Genomic DNA, 24151 nt, shown 5'->3' with positions numbered 1-24151 from the left:
GAAAGTGCATAAATGTAGGCATTCTTCTTAAGAAGGTGGACCTTTAGAGTCATTTTCTTAATGTTCAATGTGATCTTCCTTTATGTGAATGAAGAATGTACTGGCCACTCACTAGCAGTGTGTTATTATCATCATTATGAATCCATTAGACATACTTAGGTGAGCTGAGTAACAGCCTTGTGACCAAATCCTCCTTCTCTTGCTTTTAGTGTAGCATTTAATAGAACACAAATTGCTCCTTATTTATTTTTGCCTATGGTAAAAATTCTAAGGAAATATAAAAGTCCTTTCCTTTGCCCTTGGATATCAATAGAAGTAGTGGATGTAGTGAGTTTTTAGTATTAAGTTGTTGCATGTTTGTCATTATTGTAACAAGTGAGTCACAGCTATATCTGATAAACCTAGTAGTAGTTATTAAATCGGGAATATTCTACCCTAAGTGTAAAGTTGCAGGGAGGGAGGGCAGCAAAAAGGTCTAATGCTTAATAAAAGTATGCAGTTTCCATTGTCTTTGGAAGCTGTATTTTCCTCCTATAAAATGATATAAAATAGAGGCACACACTTGCATATTAATACTAATACACACATAACCAGTCTGCAAAAGAGACATGTGGCATGGTCGCAGTTATTTTAGTTTGAACGTTACCCTTGGAACACTCTACCATAGTGCTGTACCTTAGTTGACTTCCTCCTGCCTTTCTTTGCCCAATGGCTTTCTCTTGCTACTGAAGCCTGTTTTGTCACACTCTGCAGGGAGCACATGCAGGAGAATAAATGTCTTTCTCTCCCAGCTGCCCTCAACCAGTGACTGACAGCTGGAGTCCTTTCATCATCTCCCTTAAATTTTAAGGAGAGTAACTCTGACGTGTACATCCTACACTGGCTGCCAGAGTCTCTCCAATGGAAAGAAGCTCCAGTCACTCATGATGGCAGCTGACTTTACTGATTCTCCTGTCTCATTTCCATATTCCCTTACTGATGAGTCCCTCACCTCCAAAATAAACTATGAATACTTTCACTCAAATCCATGTCTCAGGGTCAGCTTCTGCTTCTGGAAGAGCCCAAACTAAGACATATGTCAAACATGACTTTTAACTTAATAACGCTGAGAATATTTGCGATTTCAACTCAATTCTTAGGTCCAAATTGCAAATAATGTTGCTAACATAGACCTTTTGTGGTTTGATATGTTATTTAAGCACTTATAATGATCTTCACACATAATAGATGAGGTAAAAATGTAGGTATGAAAAGTAGGTATATGTTTGTGTTAAAGTTATACCAGCCTACTTGAAATACTGAATTCACCATTAATTTTTCCGGTTCAGCAGTATTTTAATTGTTGTGAAGCTATCCTAATGTTTTAAAAGTTGAGAAAATAGTAAGAAGTGTTTCTGCTTGATATTTATTGAAACTCTGCCAATAGCAGTTCATCACTCTGTTAATCTTCTAGCAGTTATTCACCAGGTAGGAAAGGTGCAGTCAAAATATTTTCCCTAATTTTTTTTTTTTTTTCACTTTTAAGAAGATCAGACTCTTTAGAGTCTGTTGGTCACCAGATCCATCAACCATCTAGGAAAATGATGCCTTTCATGGCTCAATCAGAGCCTCATCTAAATTTCAGCAGAAATCTGTAACTTCAAGCTGCCATCCCCACTCCTGTTTCCATGGGAATAGACTTCAGATGAGGGAAAAGAAAAAAATGGACGGGGTTAGGAGCTTTCAAATAGTCATTCAAAATCATGGTGAGGTTTTCAGAGCTTCTTTCCTAGGTGATTATTTTGTAGCCTCTTAACCCCTTTTTGCCAGTCTGTTTCCATGGAAATATGACAAAAATGGCTGTCCAAGCCTCCAGCAGAGATTATTAGCATTCTTGTGAAGTTCAGCTTTGGCTGCTGTCTAGACTGGACAAGATCTTTTTCTATCAGTTTTACATATTAACCTACACTGTTTTTACTCATGGTCTTTTTTCTTTATCATTTTTACTTCTTTGAAAGTTCCCTTCACAAATTTATACTTATGATCAAGATCAAATTGATCGTGACATCACTGAAAAAAGCTTGTTTTACATTTTAATATTTGAACCAGCTGTAGAGAGCGTCAGAAGTTTTAGAGACCGGCAGAAGGAACATTATTTAGTTATTGGACTCAATGTCTATTAGATATGTGTTGATAGATATGCAGCAAGAATCATATTTAAAATATTTAGCAACTGTTAAGACACAGCACTGAAACCAAGTGGGACTCTGTGGGCTCCTGGGCTCTGGAGCCTTTCTGTTCAACCTCCGTGCCCTTCCCTGAGTTCCAAAGGGCAGGTTCAAACAGTTGCTAATCAGGGAAGGGAGGGGATGGAGAGACAAGGAAGGAGAAGCCAAGAAACAATAGGGTCCTGGGATACAAATAACAATATCCTTGTGCCCTTTACAGAACTAAAACCCCCAACAAATGGAAATCATTAGCATTCTTCATTCCAGATTTAAGGAACCAGAAAAGCTCTTCAAGACACCAACTGAGGCCAGATTAAAGGAATGGAGGCCCTGCACACACCCTAATCTTATCAGCAACCCCACCCTTGAACCATTGCTATAGAACTTCTCACTAAACTCACTAAACCCTCGGGGTTGGGACACACAGTTTTGAGGGCAAGAGCCTGCTTTGTCGCCCTCTGCCTGGCAAAGCAATAAAGCTATTCTTCACTCAAACTCTGTCTCCGAGGTTCGATTCGGCACTGGTGCACAGAGACAGAGCTTTTGGCATCTGCACCAACCAATCAGAGCAACAGGTTGGTCCCACTTAAATTATCAGCCCTATTGTATAACAACAAGTAAGTTGTTAAACTAAAAGTAGCCCTATATAAGACGAGTATAGCATTAGACCCAAATAAATGATCCAGCACCACAAACTGAGCTCCTATAAAACTTACAAAAGAGCATACAAGAGAAAAGGATAGAAAAATATAGCAATTCGTCTTTTTAAAAATCAGAGTGCATATGTTTTCATATGAAGGTCATTTGAAAATCAAAATCATTCTTATTACTGAAGACATTATGCTAAAAGATAGAGAAAGAATACATATGGGTCTTTGACAGTACCCCTGGCAAGATATCTTGTGTTGAATGTGAAAAAATAACAGCACGCTACATACATAGTTTCATCTGTTGTACCTTCTGATATTTGCTGAGCAGCTCAATCTACAGTTTTTGCTAGGGGAAATCTTAAAGTTCTGATTGACCTTATAAAGTACTTTCATTCTTCAGAACTCCTATTATTCTATAGTTGGAGCATTTTACCTATAAGGTCTTGTCTTATGAATTTGAATTGAAAAAATCAAGTTTCAATGTGTAATTATCTGAGTTAGTGGGTTCCTAATTTAAATTTAACAGCAACTAACTCACTATCAAAACTAATCTTGATTGATGTTTTCAACTAAATAGATCATAACAACAATAAAATAAAGCAGTCTGATTAATTTTCCAAATCATCGTCACTACTCTCAAATGCAGTCTGGCATAGTGGTTAAACAAATGGCCCTTGAGGGCAGGATTTGGTCAGCAAGCCAAATCTGTCTTTTAGCTTGCTTGTGTAAATAAAGTTTTACTGGAACACATTCATACCCATTTGCCCATTCTTGTGTTTTGTTTTCTTTTGTTTTTTTAATTGTCTATGGCTGCTTATCTACTAAAAGGAGAGAGTTGAGTAGTTGTCACAAAAACCACATTGCAGGAAAAGCCTGAATATTTATTCTCTGGTCTTTTAAGCAAAAGTTTGCTGACCCTTGCTCAAGCCTTTAATTTTAAGATTATACCATTTCCAGAGAAGACACTTTGAAGTTGGAGTCTTTTTTTTTTTTTTTTAATTCTAAAAGCAGTCTATTAATAATGGATAAAAACATGATTGCCTGCTGTCTGTACTTACATCCATAAACTCCACATTGGCTTTGGGACCAGTTGTTTCATTAAGAATCTTAATAGCCACAGGAATCTTCACTGTTTCTCCTTCAGGGACCCAAATACCCTTGGGAGAAAAAAAATTCACATTAAATCTATATTAAGACATACAACATTTAGACCAGAAACAAAATTTGATTAAACACTTGACCTATTAATACCTTAAAAAATAATTTAGAAGTTCCATATTTTGTCATTCAATCAACAAATGTTTTTCAAGCACCTGTTACATGTTACAAGTTACTCGGCAACTTTGTTTTCTGCTTTCATTACCTGAAGGTGGATCATATGTGCATTCTGCTTTCAAGGTGTTTACACTATTATCAAGTTCAATTTGTGTACATGAAAAAGGCTTTGAATAGTAAAAAAAAAAAAAAGAAAAAGAAAAAACATTGAAATAATATATAATAATAATATTTGACTTGGATGATATCATCAACTTCTCACAACTTTGAGAAAGCTGTTCTGATTTTTGAACTTCAATTGTCTTATTTGTAATTTAGAAGACTGGGCTAATTAATGTTGGAGGTTCTTTTCAGCTTTAATATTATCTAATTTTTCTGCAACTAAAAATAAAATGAAATAAAAAAGCATATTCTTATGTATCAAAATTCAGATTGATTTAAGAATTAATTTTCTAAGGTGATTGTTTAAGAATTAGTTTTCAAAGGCAAGTACTAGGGAGTATTGAGCACATATTAATTTGTCTATATTATTTAATATTGTGGGTGTGTGTCCAGGATTTTTATTATTTCTGAAGTAATGTAAAATATTTATATTAGTCATTGAAAGCTCTCTCTTCCTATAGAGAAATAATTATATTCGAACAGGACCTGTGCATTGTGGGAAAGTATAAAGTTGGCAGGGTTTGGGTAAAGTACAACGTTAGCTAAATAACAGCATTTCTGAGTAAACAATTCAATCATTTGAATGAGGATAATGATACTGATAATACAGGGATGCATAGATTATACAAGAATATTTTTTTTAAGTGTATCGTCCCAAAGGAACACAGAAGCAGATATGAGGTTACATGTAAAAAATAATCTCAAATTTTAATTTATTAGCCTTGACATCAAAAATGTCTTCTAAGGCCAGTTTTAACATTAAAATGAAAGGAAGAAAAAAAAATAGTCTACTATTCCTGAGCAGAACACCTCCACTTCCTGTTTTTCTTAATATCAGCTGGTTTTAGTTATAAAGAAAATAATTTTAAAAGTTTTTCACTTAGTACTTCTATGCTAAGACATATGTATTTGTGCTATCCAAAGTGGTAATAATATAAGAGAAGACCTAAACACAAGAATTATTAAAAAGTCAAAATAATAAAGAAAAAAAGACTTTAACCTTTAGAAGGTGAATTTAAGGGTTATGTTCTTAGAGTGAATAGGGAAATCTATGTTTCAAATGCAAAATAATAAGCCAAGTTCCCTGTGGTATAATTTTTTTTTTTGTAAATTATTAATGTAAAAATGAGAAAAATAAAAGCCCAAGACCCATTTTCTTTTTGATGGTACTAGGGTGGAGAACAGGCTTACCATTATTCAAAAAAGTAACCACAGAGGGGGTTACCTTATAAAGATATAGCATCAATATTAAAATATTCCTAAAGTATAATTTTGAAATAAGAATATACATTCAGTGTGAATTAATTTGCACTGCTTTTTAAATTAGTATAGTCATTATTTTCCAGGCCCCATCATACCACAATTCAACTATGCTGATACCATGATATTGGTTCAAATCTTTTATGTTTAAACACAGTGTATCTTCAACCAGAGGGAAGCATTAACCAAGTAATTGGCTAAGCCAACTTGAATTTCTGTGGTCAAGAATAATTCTTTAAAGTTTAAGACAGTATGTCCTTGTAAGAACTAATATATTAATTAAAACTTAGGGTCAACCATATACACTGTAGGCATAAATTTAAACATACTTATGGAACTTTCAATAAGCTTTTAATAGAGGTAATTTCAATAAATGTGCAACACTCTTGGACAATGAGCAAATAAGTGTTGTTAACAAAAATATTAATAAAGCTTTATTATTAAATAATAATAAAATACTATTAATATTTTCCCTTCTGAGGTCACTAGATAATATTTAGTCTTGAGTTATACGGTATTCATGATTTAAAATAAAATTCAATTTCCAGACCGTATCATCTTTAAAAATATAATCGTGACTATATGCAAGGTACATGCCAAGATTGAGTTATTTTTAAAATGCAAGTCCATTTTTTTCTTAGCACAATATAAATAGAGAAACAGATAGGATACATTGTGTCTCTTTAAACATAAAAAGGATTTGAAGACTAGAAGGTATCAAGTCAGCCTAGAATAGTTTACATTCAAATTAGGTACTCGGCTAATAATTTTTTTTTTTAATTTTTATTGGAGTATAGTTGCTTTACAATGTAGTGTTAGTTTCTACCATACAGCAAAGTGAATCAGCTATACATATACATATATCCTCTCTTTTTTGGACTTTCTTCCCATTTAGGTCACAACAGAGCATTGAGTAGAGTTCCCTGTGCTATACAGTAGGTTCTCATTAGTTGTCTATTTTACACATAGTATCAATAGTGTATATATGTCAATTCCAATCTCCCAGTTCATCCCACTCTCCTTTCCCCCTTGGTATTCATATGTTTATTCTCTACGTCTGTGTCTTGTCTGTGTCTCTATCTCTGCTTTGTAAATAAGATTGTCTACACCAATTTTTTCAGATTTCATATATACGCATTAATATACAATATGTTTTTCTCTTTCTGACTTACTTCATTCTGTATGACAGTCTCTAGGTCCATCTACGTCTCTACAAATGACCCAATTTCATTCCTTTTTATGGCTGAGTAGTTCTCCATTGTATATATGTACCACATCTTCTTTATCCATTTCTCTGTTGACGGACATTTAGGTTATTTCCATGTCCTGGCTACTGTAAATAGTGCTGCAATGAACACTGGGGTGCATGTGTCTTTTTGAATTATAGGCTTCTCTGGGTATATGCCCAGTAGTGGGATTGCTGGGTCACATGATAGTTCTATTTTTAGTTTTTAAAGGAACCTCCATACTGTTCTCCACAGTGGCTGTATCAATTTACATTCCCAACAACAGGGCATGAGGGTTCCCTTTTCTCCACACCCTCTCCAGCATTTATTGTTTGTAGATTTTTTGATGATGGCCATTCTGACCTGTGTGAGGTGATATCACATTGTAGTTTCAATTTGCATTTCTCTAATAATTAGTGATGTTTAGCAGCTTTTCATGTGCTTCTTGATCATCTGAATGTCTTCTTTGGAGAAATGTCTATTTAGATCTTCTGCCCATTTTAGGATTGGGTTGTTTGCTTTTTTGATATTGAGCTGCATGAGCAGCTCATGAGCAGCATGAGATTAATCCTTTGTCAGTTGCTTCATTTGCAAATATTTTCTCCCGTTCTGAGGGTTGCCTTTTTGTCTTGTTTATGGTTTCTTTTGCTGTGCAAAAGCTTTTAAGTTTAATTAGGTCCCATTTATTTTTGTTTTTATTCTCATTACTCTAGGAGGTGGGTCAAAAAAGATCAGCTAATAATTTTGAATTTAATTGAACAAAATATGCAGAACAAGAGATTAAGAAACTTTTGCATTTTGACCATAGAATAAAAGTTTTATTTTAAAGAGATTACATTATTTTTGGAAAATTCAAGAGAGAAAATTAAGGTTTATATTCCAATTGTTAATAATTTCCATTAAATAAATCTGTCTTAAATATAAAAAAATAACATTTTAAGATGTAAAGTTCTTAAGATCTGACATATTTTAGCCAACATATTTGTAAAAATGTAGGCTTGCATATAGCTTTGAGAAACTTGTCAAAGCAAATTTTGGGAATTGAAGTAATGGACATTACAAGGATTTAGTACTATCCCAACAGAGCTTCTAATTCTTGCTGTTTACCATTAAAAATAAATTTCACCACAATTAACCTTGGGCCTGGCCTTTGAATTGGTTTTGTAATTAAGTTAAATAAGTAAACATGCAAATGCTATCATTCAAGCTCTCCTTTTCCAGAAATCTCTCTCTTATTAAAAACCCATGTTGTCACCCTCTCCTTCTAGCTAACCTGAACTTAGAGAAAAGAAAGAAGAGCATATTGCCCAGGTCTCTTGGGGATCTCCTCTTGTGTAGGGGTAAAGGAAAATGGGTTGGATCTGGGTATTTTGGAAAAGGACAAATTTGCCAAAGGGAGATGATATCAAAAGGAGCTCAGAAGGCATTGAGAGAATGAATTATATTTTGGCTTTGCATTCATGTTTCCTGCTTTTTCATAACTGTATCCAACCCAGTTTGGTCAATAAAAATTAATGAATTCATTTGTTCAGCAACTTCTCAATACTATAAAGATTCTCCTCTCTGAATATTAAAGAGGAAGTTAGGTTGGCTAGAACAATAACTTTGGCTATTATTTAAAACAAGTCTGAAACAAAACTGAAAATAACTGATGGTATGTGTTATTTTCTACTTACTTTATAAACAGTTCCAAAAGCACCTGAACCAAGTACTTTTACTCTTTTGAGCTCAGTTTCTTTCAAAATACGTAGTTGAGCTTGATTAGGCGCCGTACCACTGGGTGTTAAGGGTTCTACCAACTACAAAGCAAAAAGAGTACAGGTTATACAACTTTCGATCCAACAATCAGTGTTCCTCTCTTTTTCTCTCTGTTTGGTTCACTTTCTCACACACAGAAAACACACACAAGATCACTTTTCCTTGACAAACCATATGTTTGTAAAATGGATCACTCACAATTCCTTCTGACCCTACCCTTTCTCTTCTCATGCTGTTCACTTGGGTGAACACAAGTAACAAATGTGTACCTACCTTGAGGCACACTAGTCTAGGGGATTTTTTTCCCACTTTTTATAGACATTTAGAGACTAATTAGGGGCTCTTAATTCTACTTTTTCATGCTCCTTCCTTTTGGACAACTTCAGCTAAGACTTAGAGATTTTACTTATGCCAGTGTACTCTATCAAAATTTTTTCTCATTTCAGGATATTCGATGCATAAAAATTAAATAAATACAATTTTTAAAAATTAAAAAAAGCTACCTTCTTAGCATTTAATACCTAGCAGGGAAGTCAGGACAGACATGTCAGAAGAGAAAAAAACAAGTTAGCACAATGTCAATACACCAAGACAGTGTTTCTAAATCTTTCATGTACATATGAATTACCAGAGTTTTTTTGTTAAAATGCAGATTCTGGTTCAGTAGATATGGATTTGTGGCTGAAATCTGCATTTTTACAGAATTCCAGGAGATTCCTCTTTATGATGATGGTCCTTGAACACATTTTAAGTAGCAAGGCCCTAGAGCACCTTCTAGGTTAAAAATTCTAAAATGCTATGAATTGATTCTAGATCATAAATGAATTCTATGAAATGCAGAGGAATAAAATAACCACTGGGGAGTGAGGTTTGCTTTTTGTGGCTTCCTAAAAGGAGGCACACTTTAAAATTGGTCTTGAGATAATAAAAATGGATGGACATGGGGGAGGACACTGCCACCAGGAAGAACAGTTTGGACACAGCACCAGGGAGAAGGAGCAAGGCATGAAGGAGAATAATACAGGGAGAAGGACAGGTCTGAAGGGTGAGATTAGGGTGGGAAATACCAGATCCTAAAGTGGGTTGGGTAGCCAAAAGGGGTAAAATTAGGCTGATAATTTTAGGTGTCATAGTTTAGATGCCATTGCCAGAGAGGAGGGGGAAGCAGGAGAAAGGTATGTAAATGTGTGCCAATTTCTTGACTATGTGAACACAAAAATGTAGACAGAAGAGAGACTCTGGGTACCAGAAAGTTTATACTGTATGTTAAAATTTTAGAGTTTTATCTATGCTTGAGGAAAAAGGCAAGTCAGAGAAACAAGAGCTTTTTTAAAATTTATTTTTAAGTTAAATAAAAGAACTAAACTTTAAACACAGACAAATAGCTTGTTCTCCCTCAGCATAAGGAAATAATTAAGGCCTACTCCTACTCACATTGTCTTGAAAACTACCACAGTATTTCAAAATGTCTGTTTATAAGGCTAACTGCACTGCGGTCCTCAGCTTGGTTATTATTATCATGCTTCTGTGAACATAATGGTCTACTTAATTAGCTAAACAGAATCTTGAATGTAGGTAAAGTTTAGGGATGTTAGCAAGAATTTGGGAAAGGTGATACAAATTATCAATATTCTTAAGCTATTTTTTAACAGTGTGGCAACTAATACACTTTTATTTCAATTTCAAATTTATCTTGTAATAATGCATATAACTGCATTCAAGTCCCATAAATCTGAGAAAGAGTCACACAATTCTTTAACAAATCTGAAAAAAATCTCCTGCAGAGGATCCCATTCATTTGAATCCTGCTGTGCAGAATTTCTTTGGTAGATTTTGATACACATACTATGTATACAGTAAGAAACTTTTATAAAAGTTTCTAAGTTTAAAAGTTATAAAACTTTTAAATCATATACAAAAGTCAAACAAAAATCATATGCAAGATTGGGGACTGGATTTTAGCAGTTTAGGCTAGATAGACTTAAAAATGTATATACATGTATTATATATAGGCATATACTGTGCAATAATTTCATATTTTGAAAACTTTACAACTCTACCCACAATTTTATTAAGTATCATTCAATTTTTTTCTACAAACACATTTTTTCCCCCAGGAATTTGAGTATTATACCATTAAAAGAGCACAGTTTTATTTTGTGACCCAGTATGCTAGAAAGACATTTGAGTTTAAATTTGTGGGTTTGTATATCATTGTTGCCGCTTACAGGCTTAGAACGCAATTTGCCTTTCCTGGCCCTTCATTTCACATCTGTGAAATTGGTATACCAATAATTATCTTAGAAGATTGTTAAAGGATGAAACGGTATATACATAGGTGGAAAACTCTGGAACATTACCTGTCATAATATAGGCACCAAATCTGTCACTCTTCAAGGGATAGGATTATATCTCATTAATACATTTCTAAATCACAGCATCTATCAAAGCATCCAGCTTATAGTGCATCTCAATAAGTGTATATTGAAAAAAAGATTTTCTACTTTTATGCATGCAACAGAAAAAAGACAATCTGGGTCAACATGATTTTGGGAAGTGTATCAATTTTAAAAACCTTCCAACAACATATCATGCTTTAACAAAGTTTTCACATCTGAGGCAGATTTCTAGCTTCAGTATTTAAGAATTTAAGTTGAACCTCTTAAGAATTCCTCTTCTATTTAGATGGTAGAAAATCACAGTTATTTACTTTTACTGAGAGAAAGATGAGAATTCAACAGTTAGCTAATTTAGTCCTAAGCGATAACTTTCTATAAAAAATAGAATATGCTTATAAAACCAATCAGTATGCATTTATTTAGTAATGAAATGCCAATTTGGAGGGCATTATTAGAAAGCACCATATTAACAGCACAAAACAAAACAACTCTTTTCATAGCAATGAGCTTTTCCTACACATAGTTAAGAGACAGAATTTGTCTTCTATTTATTCAATCACCTAAATATCCACTGCTATTCCAAACCTTTCTTTCCTTTCCAACTCTAGTTTATTTACTTCACTTTTCAAAATTCTTTCAGTGACTGCTCCAAGCTGTCCATAAGGGAGAATTCTACCTGCCTCCACCATCCTAGCTAACCTGAAAATATGCACAGCACATGTGCTGTGCCCAAACTTTTATTCATGTTCACATGTACAAGGCTGAAAGTGATCAAGTTGATCTTGTGTAACATCCAGCTCAAGTCAGAATCATTACTATGTTCACTCCGTGTATATAACTACCATTTTTATGCTTGAACGTGTCTACTGATAAGACAGCCCATTTAATTTCAGATAACTTCAATCATTAGAAAGAAGTATCTTCTTATACGTAACTATATAGTAGCTTTCTGAAACCTTCAAATAATTCTATCTAGATTTAACTTTTGGGGGAAAAGAGCTAAAATTTAATTCATTATCAGTGTAAGAAACATATGAATGAATGAATATTCCCATTCCTTTCAGTGTTAAGAGGAAAAGTCAAACTGTCACACTGACAGTGAGATGGAAAACAAACGCAAAGAAGGCAGACTGTCTCAGTACAGATTTGCTCTGAAATGTTCTGATAGGCATGGATACGTGTATCAGCAGAAAGAGGTAGGATTCGAGTTGAGAAGGATATGGTAACGCATGGTCTTCTGCAATTGTTTGTCCCCTATAACCTTTATGGTGAAAACGATCATCTTGCATGCTAGAGAATTCAGTGTGGCAATACAAAAGAAAATTATAGTATTTTATGGATAATTTACATATTCACAATAACTAACAGGCATAATATTAAATGCATCTCATAAATAGTGTGATAAGACCTATGTTATTACAAAACTAAGCTTTATCCTGAAGCTCATCTTTTCACTGCTGCTATAATGAGATCAGTGGCTACCAATTTAATGACCCTAATTAAAGCATACATTTCTTGGCGATCTGGCTTTATTTTAAACCAAAAAAATTCTATCGCTTTCTAACGTTTTTCTAGTTCTGCTACTGAGATATTCTCTGACTCAGATATTTTCTAGTTCTGCTACTTGTATATCCTAGAGCTTGTTAATGGACCCCTGTCTCCAAAAGAAACAGATCTGGCCCAATATGATAATTTCCTTGACCCCTGCTATTTGCCCTCTTCAAGCCATGAGCCCGCCTTGACTACACTTATTATATACTCTGATTTTCCATCAACTTTGTATACCATACTATAAAATATAAACCCTCAGCAGGAAATTGAATAGAATTTTCTCTTGGATTAAAAAACTGAGTATGTAAACCTTCTAAACCTAATGAAAATCCCTAAACACTTGAGAAGAAATGAACATCTCACCTCTGTTTCCAGGAATCTTCTTAAGGCTCTTTTCTTTTTGATGCTCTTCCTTCTAACATAAACTGCAAATGTTAGACCCACGATGACCATGATGAAGAGCCCGCCAATGACTCCGGCTGCAATTAGAGGAGTCCTGCCAACCAGAATGGAAAAGAAAAGAAAAAAGTGTGAAGAGAGAAAAGACAGAGGAAGAGGAAAAAGCAGTTGGACAAGCCATTATCCACATATCACAAGTCTAGTCAATTAGAAGAAATGCAAATTAAAAACGCATTAAAGCTTTCACAAAACTTTTCTCATGGTAAAAACTGTACCTGTTCTTTGTTTTGCTTCATTTTTTAATAATAAACCATGCACAGACAAGTAATCTTTGGGGATGAGCAGCCACAACATGCCATTTGATGAAAAAATGTAAAATTTGATAACAAAATGAAGAATGTATGCCAAATTTTTGATATAGCATCATTTTAAATCATTTTAATTTTACTTTTATCTATAAAGAAGTAGAAATGCATTTAAATAGTAGTGTTGTGGTTTATAATATTATTTTCAACATTTTCTCTAAAGCAGGCTTTCTCAACAGTGGCACTATTGACATTTGGGGCTGGATACTTGTTCATTCTGGGGACTGTCCTTTGCATCTTAGGATGTTTAGCAGCATCCTTGGCCTCCATCCACTAGAAGCCAGCAACACCTCCATCCTCTAGTCATGACTGTCTCCAGACATTGCCAAACGTCTGTCAAAATCACCGCCAATTGAGAACTACTGTTCTAAACCAAAAATGAGTGCTCTGAGGACCTGTGAACCCCACACCTCTGGTATACAGAGATACCAACAGAGAGATGCACTGACAAAAGTGCTATTTCAAACTCTGGCAAGGGCAACTTTGCTGGGACAAAGGGTACGAGAAAGATGAAGAACTGGGTCAGATGGGTTTTCAGAGTTATGATGACTGGAGTAAGCATTATTATTAAAAGTATGACTAAGCATCATATACCCATGAAAGAGGTCTACACACTAAGTATTAAATAAAAATATGTAAATAGTATTAATAAGGGATTAGGAAGAAATTGACTGGAGATTTTTATTCTTAAAATGTTTCTCTAATATATTGTTAGCTAATGTATAATTTTGAAACTGATCACCTTTTTGTTTTCTAAGGTAAATTTTTTGCTTGCTTGAAAAGCAATGTTTATGGTCTTAACTTCTTGTTCTAGAGTAGAGTAGTATCTATGAGCTTTCTGTAGTCAAAGCCCTGAAATATATTAATTTCATATGCCATAGCAAACAGTTCAGAGTAAAACACATAGGTGTTGACTATGAAGTCATGATAGATATCAAAACTAAAAAATAATTCCCTGAATGTTCATGTTTTCCATAGTAAAGTGTTTTATATTTTATATTCCTATTTATAGAAGAAGCTACTCTATACAGCTACCCTCCTTCAGAAAAAAAAAAAAAAAAAAATTACTTGTTCTTGAAAGGTAAACTTTTGCTCAAAAACAGATTGGAAATAATGAAAGCAGATGATCCTAAATAGAATTTTTAAATTTTAAAGAGCTCTAGGAAAAAATCTGGGTAACTTCTTCTATAAATTAAGTCATGTCTTTTAAACATTGTAACTGTTATATTATTGTCATATAAAACTGCAAAGAAACCTTAAAATGTAGTTCATCCTAAAGGTTGTTTTCTGACAGTTCAAAGTCCTGCAGCATACTGAAATGTTGTTATAATTCAACTAGATTTTCCTAAATGGAATTTTCTAAAGACTTAAAAATCTATGCTGAGAAAATTAAACTAAAGTACGGAAACAAACTCATCATTGTGATGTGTTTCGGTGTGTGTAAGATCACATTTTTGGTATGCCAGTTATATGTATTTCAGAAAATATTTTAGTTTTCAACCCAAGGCATAATTTTCAGCTCAAGTGCCTAACATGTCTCTGAAAAGCCACTACTATAAAAAGAACTGTATTTTTGTTTCTTGAGCCCGATTTTTTATTGCAAAGGATTTATGTATGATTGAGAATAGTCCCCAGTATTTTGTTAATTGTGGATTTGAACTAAACTCTAAACTTCCTCTGCTTATCTATTTTGCAAAAGAATAAATGGTATGTATTTATGACAATATTTGTCAATGTCACTGTAAATTAAAAGAAAATTCTTTTTTTTTTTTTTTTCATTTTAGGAATGATCACTTCCAATAGGACAAAACAGGATCCCTGACTCTATTTTTTTTTTCATCTAATTTGGATGGATATCAGTTATCATATCATTACTACTTAGTTTAGTCATGGCAATGAAAATAAAACATTCAAAAACTCAATAGACAGTAATTTCTATGATTTTTCTAGTTAGCTTTTAGTTTTGATATTTTCCCTCAGCAGTTCCTTGGTTGACTTGCATTCCTCTAGCTTTTTTCTTCTTTTACCACTCTGCAGGAATGCTAAAGGTACAACCAACCTGAAGAAGTAAAGAAATAGAGTTTCTGCACCTAAAACTCATACATAAATGATTTTTTGGACATTTTAAGAGGCCACACTCTTCTTATTCCAGAGGAAGTTACTCTTGAAAAAGAACATTAACCACAAGGAAGCAACCAATTAAATTGAAAAGGGACAATGTTCTATAAGAAAACTTGCTTGTTCTCTTTAATGAGTGAATATCATGAAAAAAGGTACTGATCTTGATTAAGAAGACTTAATAGTCACAAAACCAGACATGAAATGCAACCCTGGCCTGGACTCTAGCATGGAGAAGCCAACTGTACAGAAATTTTTTAGATAACTTGAGAAATTAGAATATGGATTAGATAGTAGATGAAATAAAAATGTGCTGGCATGTAAAGATGTGGACCAGAAATTGAAAAGACTGAGTTACAAAACAGTAGGATCTAAATCAGAAAAAAATTCATATACACATACACGTATATGTGTGTAAAAAGATCTGGAAGAATGTACAATAAGACACTATGACTCTAGTGTTCTTATTTTTGTATTTTTACTTTTGGGCATTTTCTAATATTCTACAATATATTTTCCCTTTGAAATAAAAGTTAATTAAATTTAAGAAAAATACAGAAAAAATAAATCATTGTCTAAAAGCTTAGTTTTACAATAATGGCCTTGTTTTTTCTTTATTTTTTCTTTTTGAATGTTTACTTTGCATCTTTTCAATTAAGAATTCATTTTGCTATTCCCTGTCCACTTTTATGATCTACGTGCTTTTGCAGATATTTTCTATTCATTGTAGCTTAATGTGTCTGAGACATTTAATTACCACTATGTTTCTTACAATTAACATTATGTTTTATAAGACCACTCTAATCTGAAAAGTTACACTACTTACACATTTCCTACGCCCCCCGCAATTTTGATGATTCCTAGATATTTGTAGGTGTAGGATAGATGCCCATTTTTTTTTTTTTTTTTTTTTCCTGAGAGTTAACGCTTCACTCTTTATGAGGATCCTTTGGATAAAAGGGATATAGTTACTTAAGTTGTTTTTTTAAATTACTGTATATCCCTCCTAGGTCTCAATGCTGACTATTGCCAACTAGGCTATATTCCTGAAAGAGGGTGTGTTCCTCTTATATGTTAGTCAGAGTAGCCTCCAAGAGGCTAAAATGTGACACTATTAATGAAATCAAAACCAAGAGACCTAGAATACTCTGTAATCCCTTATCTGTAACAGGATTATTATTTGTTTCCTGTCTTTTGCCTGTCCATTAAAAATCGCTGGGATCCCCTAAAGTATACAAGATAGGACATGACAAGTGATAAGTGCAAGCTTTTTCTAAAAGGATGCTATCGAGTGATATTTTACCTTATTCTGTGATTTAGAAATAGTATAATGAAACTGATATTGTCTACTCATAGAAACTGATATAATAAGGATTCTGAATCACAAATGAACTTAACTAATTTATTTAAAAGCATGTAACTTGGTTTTCACAATTTCATTTAGAAGTTCAGAGACAACACAATGCATTATACTCTACTGCCTTGAATGCAGTTACCTATTTTAAACAGTTATATATAGAAGAGTAGTGTCTCCCCAACCATACTACTCATATAATAAGATGTATTCTTATTATTCATTACTCTGTTTGAACCATGCTTTTCCTCACTGGAGAATATAAAATGTGAGAGAATCATGGAAGCTGATTTTATAAACATCCACATATTTTCTTTCATTGATCTGTTTCCTTCCAGATAACAGATCACAAATAAAATATAGTAAAGTCAATATAATTTATGATTAAAACTCAAATGGTTTTAAAACTATTCCATTATACCAATTTTCATTTAATGTCAAGGGCAGGCTATGCTACAAAAAATGTGCAGTGGTATTTTCTTTAAAATTGTAAACAGTAAAACTGGTAGTTTGACTAATATAGTCACCAAATCTAAATCTATAGGATTCTTTTATATGAATTTCACCAAATAAAATGATTTTAAGCTTGTAATATAGGTATATTTTTCTTCATTTCTTAGATACAGAATAATTTTCGGTTACAGATAAAGGAATCAATCAGCAGCCCTATAACACACTGACAGTATAGTTTGTAACTCACGGTATTGACTTTAAATCAGAGAACTCCACTTTTAGAAGCTTCTAAAGTAAATAGTTTGAAGATGGGTCCTCAGAAGTCGCTGGATCAGACTTAGGGCTGCTTCACTGCTTATCTATGGGCACTAAAGGTTAAACTGATTTTTTAAAAATTTACACAGAAGTAAAAACAAACAAAGAAAAGCTGCAGGCTAGTCAGATAATTTTAACCAGACATTTTTGTATAAGAAAGTTTAAATAAAATTATAAAATAGTGCCTCTAACATTATTATTTTGTGTTTACCTTCAAATCTGCATGCTTTTTCCTTATAGTGCTATATCATGCTGGAAAGATGTTTCCACATCAGACCAGTCAGAGCTTTAATTATGTTGTGCCTCCGCTGGTTGTGAGCAGTGCCTCTATCAGATGACTCAGTTGAGATACACATAAGTACATGCTTCACGAAAGGCAATGAAAAATAAACATAGCAGGAGCCAGCTAATCTTTCTTGGATTCCTGAGATCTGATACACTTGCCTCTAGATCCTGCCTAGTACTATTCTTAAATCAAATACCTTTAAGCACTGGCAAATCATATACCTCCCGTAGGCCAGGACAGTCTCAGTTTGCATCACTGTTAAGTACCAGTAGAACCCCATTCACTCTCAAAAGTGCCCTTATGTGAGCAATAAATCAAATGTTTATCCTTTAATAAATACTTAGCCCAATTTAGAGAATCTAGGACACCTTAAGATAACAAGTCTTTACATATATATGTATAAATAAACAAACGAATACATACACATTCATACAGGACTAAGTATTAACAAGTTTCACTTCCTGGCAAGGTAAATTAATTACTGCCTGTAATAAACCTATATATAACATAAATGGATGTTTCCTAAATTAGAGTCAGATGTGAGGATTCTCTGTAATCTTATATTTTCTTTTAAAAATATAACTAGATAACATTGGCTATCATCTTGCACCCTATCTTCCCTCTGAAAATGTTATACTGACCATCAGACAAAAGCATGAGTATATCATGAACCAGAGGTTGAATGTATCCTCAGTAATATACTTCATGTTTCCTAATTTGCTCTTGCTATAAGAAAAATGTAGTTGATCAAAAACATTTTGACTCTTTAGTGAAAGAAAATTCTTAGAATCAGTTGCCAACTGAGATAAATAATGCAACTTTGCAAATAGGGACATTTTCAATATTATATTAATTATGTAAGTAAGCAGTTTAAACATAGCAAAAGTGCTGTCCAAATAAGAGGAAAACAAGATTTGACTGCCATTAGGTACTCATGAGTTTTATGGCACATATAGTGTCACAAACAATTCATTTCATTTTCAATGGGAAATAATCTAATTGAAATGAAAATGTCAAAGACTTTCTATCCTGATATAGAAATATCCCCTTTCATAGAAGTAAACCAGAGATTTATTTGGTCTTATATACTACACTTAGGTTCAAATAATTTAAATAGATTGACTATGGACTTTTGATTCTAATAATACTTGTATATTTTTAATTAAAATTTTCTTTTTACATATACTGCATATTTTCACAATAACTATGCAATGTTGAGCTCATAACCTCCGTATTAAAAATAATGAAATAGACTCAGAAAAGTTAAGATACTTAGACAAGGCCAAACATAAATAGTAATGTTAACATTTTACATCTTGTAATCTCAAATCCATCAATTTTTCAGCTATATATGTTGTCTTTCTAAAGATGATTCATTAGAATTTTTTTAGGGTAGATAAATACAATTCATCAGATTTTTCTTTAATACCTAATACCTACAGTAGAGAATACAAAATAAACATAAATTTATTTAGGGGTTCTAATAAACTCTTTGATTTTGTATTTAGTTATATCTTAATATTGTAATTCTCATCAGCCTATCATTTTAGCTGCATTGTTATGTTCACTGTGATTTAAGTCTATTAAATCCTTTATGCTCTTATTGAAGTTTATAAGTGATCTTATACTTCACTGAGTTTCATTTTATTTTTTCAGTGAGAAAACAGTTAAGAGGATTTGGGGCGCTTAAAAAAACACTGGATTTCCTTTAAGAAAAGCAAAATTAAGCGGTACCTATCATTCTAATGATAGTCCCTACTGCATTGTTACTCTGTTCAGTCTTCCCCAAAGCAGCTCAGATTTGAAACAAGAGACCTTGAAACACTAGGAAATATTGAAATTCCCCAGAAGACATTTTAAGGATTACTGACTAGGGCAAGGAGAGCCACATTCATGTTTTTTTTTTCCCCTCGTGAAAACTGTGCTTATTCTGACCTAGAATTCCACCTGCTCTATAAATATGACACATCTTTTCTTTTGGAGCAAATGAAAGTGATGTGGGTCAGACTCTGAGGAATACATCAGTTGACAGTTACAAGTTTTATCTGATGAGACCTAGAGTATTACAGTATGTCTCTATCCTTTGATTAGGATTCGCAATTCCTCTATTATACCTTAACTATGACCAGAAGTATTGAGTGCTGAAGCAAATGAATCAAAACATACTGCCCCTCTTCCTAACTAAATTTAAATGTTTCTTGACTTGTCTTCATGTGTTTAAATAAATCTTTTTTCCCCAATATTTTTTCAATATGAAAAGTTACATATTATTCAATAACACAGTGTTACAAAGTATTTCAGAAGAGATATTACCATTAAACGAATATGTAAATATCATTCGGATTATTTTATGTCTAGAATTAGGTCTGAGAAAAATTTCTAATAGTTTCATGGTAATTCCTTCCTTCTATTTATAAGTAATATTTACACCTATCTACGGGTTCTTGTTTGTTTGTCACAATTTTAGGGAAAGCATACAAACCTGTACATTTGATTTTTGAGGCAACTGTTCTCATGATTAAATACACCATCCTGAAGATACAAATAATCCACCTATGAATTTTACACTTATGAATTTTTTTCTGCTTTACTGAGGTATAATTGACAAATACCTATGAATTTCTACAAATGAAATATTGAAAGGGAATTAGATAAGGAAGAACTTCTCTGTTAACAGATCTTTGTAAGAGCTCAGATGAATTTTTAGTCCTCAGACTTGTGTGTGTGTGTGTGTGTGTGTGTGTGTCGTTTATACCTATTACACAATATCATTAATGTTTATATTAGTAGAACACTTTTAACATCATCTGTATAGATTGAATATATAAGTATGTTTAATGAAACAAACAGAAAATTGTAAATATTTAATTACAAAATATATAATCCACTAAGTACTACTGCATTCTATTACGTATTCATTACATAGACATGGTAATCTGAAGCAATATGCCAAAGGATTAAAAAATTGAAGATAAAAATCTGAAAATTTCAGTGTGGCCTACCAAAATTGTTCAGCATGCTAGGAATTAATTAGTTTCACAATAGAGCAGAAAATATTACATAAATACTTCTCTATGAAGTAAAGTGGGGGAGGAATAAATCATTACAGGCACTATTCTTTGCTCTCCTATGTTAAAAATTTTCTTCACCTCAAAATCTCCATTCATTCTAATCACTGTAATCTCACATATCTATGTTACTAACAGGTATTATAGACTATGGCAAATTGCATTTATCTTTATCTATCAAGTCATTACACCACACATTTTTGTCATGTTTACTGGGTACAATTACATAATACAGATTTAAGCAGTCCCATTTTGAGAGGATTCACAAACTAATTTTTTAAGTAATAGTTTTATTTTACATACAAATATGTATATAAAGCATCTTTGATTTCTTTTAGTATGCTTTTAAGGCACCCCAATCCTTGCCTTAGACTAAAAACTTTTTTTTTTTTGATGAAATGCTTACACAAAGGGAGTAAGAAAGTGTCCTTCTTAAAAGAAAAAAAAAAAACAAAAACTCCTTTTCATTCAGATGATATGTTTTCTAATTATTTTGCCCTGCTGGTACCCTTATTTCCCTCTGAGGGCACTTCCAAGTGTTAATGGGGAGTTGGATGAAATGAAAAGGGAGGAGACTTTGAGAACAGGTACAGCTGCAGGGAAAATGCCAGGATTTTGGACATCCATGTGGGGTCACTGAACATTTCCTCCAGGATTAAAAAACGAAAGTGACTTTTACCAGGTGTTTTATTTGTCTTATGTCAAATAATTCTTCTGACATGATTATTTATGTATGATGAACCTGAGGTAGGTTATATAACTTGCCCCAGGTCATAAGCATTCTAAGTGGATAGTCAAGATTTGAATCTTGGCATGGTTTCCTCTAAAATCTTTTCTGCTTCCATTAACATATGACTATAAGAGTATATTAGGACGATTACTCTCCTAATATACTAGATAAATAGGCAATGAAGAGAAGATATTTTCAAGACTGGTTAGCTATTTTAATAGTGCTTATTGGTGGCAGTGAGAGACATAGTAGGGAAGCATAGAGGATGAGGTAGAAAAGTATTTCCAGCAGCAGAAATGATTCAGTGTATAAACCTGATGGTGAAGACAGACAAAGGAGGAGTCAAAGATGGCTAGGCTCCCGTGCCTGCGTGAGTGGAAGGCTGATGACTCCATTCATGGACTTGAGAAATCAGGAGAAAGACATTTGGAAGGAGAAGCGTTGATTCTTTGGGGTCTATGGATTTGAGGTGCAGAACAATATACAGGTATATTGTTATCTTTTCACTATGCCTTCAAATTTCTGTGTCCCCTTGTTCCTCCTCTAATATCAAGACTTATACCTGTGTTGATTTTAATAGCTTCTCATTTTTAATTGAAGAGAGCCATGGATAACATAATGTCATTTCCTTTAAATTTTTCCAATACTTTCTTTTTTCTCTGGGAACGCTAGAAATGCAAAAGAAGAAAAAGCTTGGTTCAAGGGCTTTTTTTCATTTCTGTTTTCTTTCCTCCCCCTTTCCCTTTGTTTTCCTAAGGCACTGTTATTTTTCAGTTTGATTTCTCTCATTAAGTTGAAGTCTGCTGTATCAATCTATTTTTGTTCTGACCTTTTGAGACCATTCACTTTTAAGTGTAACACAACTCTAAAATAGTTAATATATTTAGAAATCTTATTTGTACTATTGTACATGGAGCTGCTCTTCACATTGGGTAACACATGCTGAAACCAGGTGCCTTTGTAAGTCTATACGGATCTTTGTTAATTTTGAGTCCTAATGACATCCCTTTTATGGAGAATTTAAAGTTTGGCATTAAATATTAAACTTAAAGAAAGTTCTGTAATTGAAAAAGATAGCTAAACATAATGATTCTGAAACAGGCCACTTCATATTTTTTATTTTACGATTTGGTAATTTTCATAGGAACAACCTTATGTTCATGTATAAAGGGCTAAGTACTAATAAACGGCCTCAATTTTATTGCCATCTCTGTGACCCAATTCATTCCATTTTGCTATCATATTTACAAGAGTATCTCCCCTTAGCACTATGTGTCTCTTTTATACACTCCCAAACTAAACTTAATTTAGTTGTTTATAATTATTCTCTCTCAGATTCTTTTCTATTTCTAGGTAAATTATAAGCCCTGTAAGGTTAGGGACTATTACTTCTACTTTTATATTGCCCTATACCTCCAGTAATATTCTCTAAGAAGATTCTCAATAATTATCATTAAATAAATCAAACAGCAAATAGGATACTTTAGGTGATAACATATTTAAGAAAAAATGCAATTATTTCATTTAAGACTTTTATAGTATTTGGAACAATTGTGAATTGCTCAATTCACTTGTGCTCTATTAATTATTGAACTAATTCCCATTACAATTTAGTTTCTCCACGAAATCAGTACTTGTCAAGGTCACTAATGGTTTCCTTATTGTCAAATTAAATAGTCATTTCTTAGATCTAATCTTAACCAATCACTTAGTAACACATCATGTGAGTGATCACTTTCCCTTTCTTAAAACACTGTCTTTCCTTGAGTTTCTCCTCTATCTGGTCAGTCCTTTTCAGTCCTGTTAGCTGCTTCCTCCTTATCTCCCTGACCTCTAGAGGTAGAAGGGCTCCAGGACTTAACCATTGGATTTATTCTCTTCTCTACTTACATTTACTCTCTAGATATGATATCCTCCATCTCTTTATCTATGTAGTGATAAGCAAATCTATATATTTAGTCCAGACCTCCTCTTCTCTAAATTTATATTTTAATTTCAATTTCAATTGATGTCTCCACTTAGATAGCTAATATCTCCGTCTTAGAAATTCCAAAATAAACTTTGATTCCAACAACCCTTCTTCTCCCAAAAGGTATTTCCTGCTCCTCCCTAAGTCTCTTATTTTGGCAAATGGCAATTTTATCTTTCTGTGTTCTTTCACATTCCACACCTATTTAAGCTAGGAAAAAGCTTACAAACACATAATTAGATCCTTGCTCATTACTGTTCCTTTCTTCTCTACTTAGGTATAGTCTATCCTTTTGAGGGCAAATATTCTTTTATTTCTAATCTATAACATTTAGTTCTAATATATCCCATGTTATCTACTGACTTCCAGTTTAATTTAGCTCATCTAGGAGTTCCACAATAGCGTTGCAATTTTAAGGGTCTTATTTTCATGACCAATATGTAAATTTCAAATAAAGTTAGGGACATGTACATATTCAGAGCTTAAAGGTAAAATAATGGAATTTCTATTTTTAAAAGTACAAATATAAGTCCTTTAAGTGCTGGAATTGTGTCACAGATGTCCTCATGTTTTTTGGAGGCTAGTTTGTCTCCTGAAAAGAATCAT

At 33.1% G+C, this 24151-nt stretch overlaps 1 protein-coding gene across 1 annotated transcript in view; it reads right to left on the bottom strand.

The window, feature by feature from the left end:
• Positions 1 to 24151, bottom strand: part of ERBB4 (erb-b2 receptor tyrosine kinase 4) — a 1107258-nt gene that overhangs the window by 205329 nt on the left and 877778 nt on the right. Inside the window, exons 17-19 of the mRNA XM_068543793.1 lie at positions 12852 to 12984; positions 8457 to 8579; positions 3916 to 4014 (exon numbers count right to left, since the gene is read on the bottom strand). Of these exons, the coding sequence (XP_068399894.1) occupies positions 3916 to 4014; positions 8457 to 8579; positions 12852 to 12984 (355 nt within the window). The remainder of the gene's footprint in view (positions 1 to 3915; positions 4015 to 8456; positions 8580 to 12851; positions 12985 to 24151) is intronic.

Source organism: Eschrichtius robustus, chromosome 5 (genome assembly GCF_028021215.1).
Source record: "Eschrichtius robustus isolate mEscRob2 chromosome 5, mEscRob2.pri, whole genome shotgun sequence".
In the NCBI taxonomy this organism is placed as follows: Eukaryota; Metazoa; Chordata; class Mammalia; order Artiodactyla; family Eschrichtiidae; genus Eschrichtius; species Eschrichtius robustus.
This window is presented reverse-complemented; position numbering and strand designations above follow the sequence as displayed.